Source organism: Euleptes europaea, chromosome 6, assembly GCF_029931775.1.
Source record: "Euleptes europaea isolate rEulEur1 chromosome 6, rEulEur1.hap1, whole genome shotgun sequence".
In the NCBI taxonomy this organism is placed as follows: domain Eukaryota; kingdom Metazoa; phylum Chordata; class Lepidosauria; order Squamata; family Sphaerodactylidae; genus Euleptes; species Euleptes europaea.
The window spans coordinates 18,195,332-18,200,582 of record NC_079317.1 but is presented as its reverse complement, the minus strand read 5'-3'; the positions used below and the strand labels follow the sequence as shown (position 1 = coordinate 18,200,582).

The window sequence follows — 5,251 nt, the reverse complement described above, 5'->3', positions numbered from 1 at the left end:
GCATCTGTTTACGCTCTGTAATCCGCTTTAAGTGTCAGTGAGAAAGGTGGACTATAAACACAGTAAAACATAATAGGATAATTTTAAATGACCAGGGACCGAACCTAGGAGGGTATTTGAACCAACAACGTGGACTCCAAGGTTTCATGCAATAAATGAAGGTTTGTCAAGTGTTGGACTGAAGATGGACCTCAGCTTAGATATGAACCCCACAATATTAACCGAGATGCCTCTCGAACTGGGCCATGATCAGAGCTAGTACAAGCTCACCTCCAGTGTGGCGTAGTGGTTAAGAGCGTTGGTTTGGAGCAGTGGACTCTAATCTGGAGAACCGGGTTTGATCCCCCACTCCTCCACATGAGCGGCGGAGGCTCATCTGGTGAACCAGGTAGGTTTCCCCACTCCTCCACATGAAGCCTGCTGGGTGACCTTGGGCCAGTCACAGCTCTCTTCCAGCCCTCTCAGACCCACCTACCTCACAGGGTGTCTGTTGTGGGGAGGGGAAGGTGATTGTAAGTCGGTTTGATTCTTCCTGAAGTAGTAGAAAAAGTTGGGATATAAAAACCAACTCTTCTTCTTCCACCAGGCGTCCGCAGTGGAAGGGTGGCTTATTGGAGCTGCCTTCTAATTATAATGAACTTTACGGTTTGGGACACAGCGAGCCAATGCCTTGGGCTTCTGATGTTTAAGGTAAAGGAAGAACCAAGAAGCCTATTAGGGCTGGAGAAAGAGGGGGAGGGGAGCGCTTCCACTCCTCCAGTAAGGACGGCGTCGAGCTGGTAACTTCGCCTTCAGCCTTCGGCCAACAGCTACCCCTCGTGGCGGCTCTTCCCAAAAACACCACCTTGCGGCTTTAAACGCGCTTGCGGAGTTCGCTCCGCTCAACAGGTTTAAATGACCGAGAGGCTTCGGAGGGGCCGGCGACCAAGCGCTTAACCCCTTCCTCCCTGGGGAAGGGCCGCCCGATCCAGCCCCCCCCCTCCGTCCACCCCCAAAGCGGGCCGCTCAGCCAGGGAGGAAAGTGGAAAAGGCAAGAGAGACGGAGCGATCGAGGGCGACGCCGGGGCCGAGCGGGTTGCTTCATCGTCCCCCTGACGGCACCTCCCCGGCTTTTGCAACCCTGAGGCTGGGAGGGACGCCGCTTGCGGGAAGGGGAGAACGAGGCTGGGGAGAAGTGCAAACGGAGAAAAAGCGGGGGGGGGGGAGAGAGAGAGAGAGAGAGAGAGAGAGAGAGAGAGAGAGAGAGAGAGAGAGAGGGACCGGCCACTTAGGCACGGGAGGTTTGGCTTTGGGTTGGCCGTTCTCTAGATGCACCGTTTCCCCATCGGACTTCTCCAAACTCTGCACGGGGGCTTCGTTTTGGGCATCCGGCTGGGGAAACCGGGCATCCAGAGAGCGGCCAATCCAAAGCCAACCGACGTAGCGCCTCGAAAGCGGGCTCTGGAGCCCCGCTCTGCGCCAAGCGCCCCGGGGACAGGGGGCAGATCGCGCAAGAAGGTCGCGCTGCGCGCTCGGCGCACGTGGAGCAGAGAAACAGAAGCGCCGGGCGGAGAGAGGGGGGGGTCGTCCCTTCGTGCAACTCCTCCACGCACATTACCGTTGTGCCTAATAAGTGCGAGCGCAGGGGGGGGGGGGGAGAGAGAGGAAGGGGGCGACGCCGGCCCGATGCACGGATTATTCTGGGCCCGTCCCCTCGGCCGGGTCGGATCCCGCTTCCCCCGCCCCCTCCCCGGGCCCACCCCGCTTTCCTCCCCCCCCCTTCTCCCCGCCAGTGTATTTTTAGGTCGCCGGGGCGGGCAGGGGGGGGGAGGTAATCCCCGGGCAGGCGCTCCCGGGGGGGCGTGTCCGGGCCGGAGGTGGAGCCGCGCTCGCATTTTTAAATCCCCGGCTATAAAATGGGCTCAAGGAGCCGCGGGAGCTGAGCGGCGGCGCCTGTGGGCAGAGCGGTGGGAGGCGGCAGGAGGGAGTCCCCCCCCCCGGCGTCCCCGGGCCCGGTCCGCGATGCTGCACTCCCTGCAGGCGCTGAGCCAGGGGGCGGCGTGCGTGCTGCTGCTGCCCCGCTTCCTGCTGACGGCCGCGATGCTGTGGCTCCTGGATTTCCTGTGCATCAGGAAGAAGCTCTTGCTGGCGGCCGAGGCGGCGGCGGCGGCGGCGGCCCGGGAGGAGGAGGAGGCGGCGGCGGCGGAGGAGGGGTTGGAGGGGGAGGACGGGCCGGGGGCGTCCGGCCGCGGCCCCCCTCCCGACGACCCGCCGCTGTGCGTGTCGGACTCGAACCGCATGTTCACGCTGGAGTCGCTGAAGGCGGTGTGGCACGGGCAGAAGCTGGACTTCTTCAAGGCGGCGCGCGTGGGGCGTCCGGCGCCGGACCCCGAGGTGGTGGGGCTGGACGGGCGGACGCGGCGCCGCCTGCTGGGCCACGCGCGGGGCGGCCGGCCGCTGGTGCTCAACTTCGGCAGCTGCACCTGACCGCCCTTCATGGCGCGCCTGCGCGCCTTCGCCCGCCTGGCCGCCCGCTTCGTGGCCGTGGCCGACTTCCTGCTGGTGTACATCGAGGAGGCGCACCCCTCCGACGGCTGGGTCAGCTCGGACGCCGCCTACGCCATCCCCAAGCACCAGAGCCTGCAGGACCGCCTGCGCGCCGCCGCCCTGCTCCAGCGCGGCGCGCCCGCCTGCCCGCTGGCCGTCGACACCATGGACAACGCCTCCAGCGCCGCCTACGGCGCCTACTTCGAGCGCCTCTACATCGTGCAGGAGGGCACCGTCATGTACCAGGGCGGGCGCGGCCCCGAGGGCTACAAGATCGCCGAGCTGCGCCGCTGGCTCCACCGCTACCAGAGCCGCCTGCGCGGCCAGCCCGGCGCCGTGGTCGTCCAGGTGTAAGGAGGGGCGGCAGCGGGGCCGCCAGCCTCCGGGCCGGCGCTGGGGGGCTCCCTCTCCCGGGGGGAAGGGGGGGCCGCGCTCTGCCGCCCCCTCCCCACAGGCCCGGGGGTGAGTTGGCAGGGCGCGACGTGCCCAGAGACTCTGCCCTATTCAAATCATGTTGATTTGCCCAACTCCTGAACGTTCAATTCCAAATGCAATTTTTTGGGTGGTTTTTTTTTTTTCCTTCCTTTTTTTTTTTGCTCGTGTGAATGTGTAAATCTCTCTTTGTCCAGGGGAGGGAAGAAGTGTTTACGGTTTTTTTGTTGTTGTTATGGACGTTCCCGGCCCATGTGGGTGAGCACATGTTGGTGTGGATGCATTCCCATGAGATCCGTCTTCTGCCCTGTGTGTGCATGAGTTTGAGAGAAGAGGTTCGACTTGTCCGAGGTGGTTCTTCTGCCGCCGGAGCAAAAAAGCCCTTTTGCTGGGATTTCTAGTGTTTCTTTGTGACGACCGGTTTTGAAATGGTGAATCCGATGCCAGGAAATCGAGTCCGATGATCCGAGATGCTAGAATGGCCGGGGGCGGGGAGAAAGCTGCACAGAATGTTTATTTATCTGATGTCTGCCTTGGTTTGTTGGACAATTTTGTAAGGTGCTCGTCAGTGTCTTTTTTATGAACTTTTTATAACATTATTAATAAAAGGTATTGAATAAATGTCTGGTCTAGATTTGTTTTTTTTTTTGTTTTTTTCTGAATGAAATTGGCTGAGCTAGCAAAATATCCTGCTTTGCTGTCCACGGTTCTACAGGATTCCCGTAGAATTCTCTGCCTGCATCTTCACCCAACAAAGTGTGGCAAAGTATTTAAAGTGGTTTCGGGATGGCATCTGTACACCGCCTCATTCTCAAAAGCATTTCCTTGAAAGTTAAGGCTGGCCAACACACCTTTCTGGAAACCCCCCCCCCCCCAAAGAATGAGCTCACCAACTTTTATTAAGCACAAATCCTAATGTATGCATACTTGAGAATAAGCTCCATTCAGTATACTCCTTAAACCTGTACATGCCTACTTGGAATGAAGTCCAATTCTCTTTGTTATTCTAAGAAGCATAAGAAGGAGCAGGGGACTGTTTAGGGGTTTGTTAAACACACAAACCTCTTGGGGGTGAGGAAAGGAAGGAGCAGGGGACTGTTTAGGGGTTTGTTAAACAAATCTCTTGGGGGTGAGGTAAGGAAAAAGCAGAAACCTACAGAAAGAGACATTTCTTTAAGGGGAGGCTGAGACCCTTGAAACATCTCCAGTTGACATTCCGGACTGTTCTTTGATGAAAGAGGCAGCATCAGAATCCAAAAAAGTGTCTTTAAATCTGTTTCCATCACCCTCCTTCCATAAAAAAACCCTGTGGGTTTTATGACTTCCATAACTTCAAATCCCTGTCAATATGTGGTCCTTGGTGTAATTAGGCATCGAAGCTAGCTGTGCTGCTGATTCCCTGATCCTAAAGGGAACCGAATGACTTGATTGTGGGTCTTGAAGAGGGGACAGTCCCTCCCACCTGAAGGAAAACACGGAGCCCCACGCTGCTGTGGAATAAGCTATTCATCTCATCTTCTGTGCCACCACTGACAATATTTGTGGTCTGTGCTTCAAGGAAGCGGTAACAACAGCCATGAATGTCCCCGATTCGGTACATGCTTACTCAGAAGTAAGTTCTGCTGACTTGAGACCCAAAACACCTGAGATGCTGGCGATTGATGGATCTCCCGGTTGGGGAGGGTATAAGGGTGCTAAGCTGTCACACTGCAGAGGGGAGACAGGTGCCCTCTTTGCCCTGGGGGGGGGACGGGGGGATTATTGAAGCCGAAGAGAATCATGTGGTTTGCACTAAGGAAGAGAGCTTCTTACAGAAATGTGTGCAGCTGCTCAATTCCAGCTGTGGGCTGCCTTCACCCCAGGGCACCACAGCAAAATCTGGGTCTGCCAACCAGCGTGCGCTTAACAAGGGGCTGTAGCCAAAATCCCAATTCTCTGCCAGGGCCAAATTGCACAGGAGATCTGTGATTGGCTGTCCCAGTCCCTGCCCTCCTTTCGGTTTCTGGCATACAGTCACAGAGGGCTGCCAGTAGGGTTGGAGCAATGGGAGGGGGTTGTTTTTCCAGTTCAAGGTAGCTGCTGTGTGGTGTAGTGGTTAGAGCGTCCACCTAGGAGACCTAGGTTCAGATCCCTACCCTGGCATGAAACTTTCTGGATGGCCCTGGGCCAGTCACTCAGCCCTAACCTACCTCACAGAGGTCTTGTGAGGATGAAATGGGGAAAGAAGACTGATATACTCTGCCATGTGCTTTTGGGCAGAAAGGTGGGATAAACGCATATGGAGTAAATATCA

At 57.4% G+C, this 5,251-nt stretch overlaps 1 protein-coding gene across 1 annotated transcript; it reads left to right on the top strand.

The window, feature by feature from the left end:
* The first annotated feature begins 1,998 nt into the window (after window positions 1-1,998).
* On the top strand, window positions 1,999-2,880 carry DIO3 (iodothyronine deiodinase 3). Its single transcript, XM_056851670.1, has one exon. The coding sequence runs from the start codon at window positions 2,002-2,004 to the stop codon at window positions 2,878-2,880; it is 879 nt and encodes a 292-aa protein (XP_056707648.1). The 5' UTR covers window positions 1,999-2,001.
* Window positions 2,881-5,251: the final 2,371 nt, after the last annotated feature.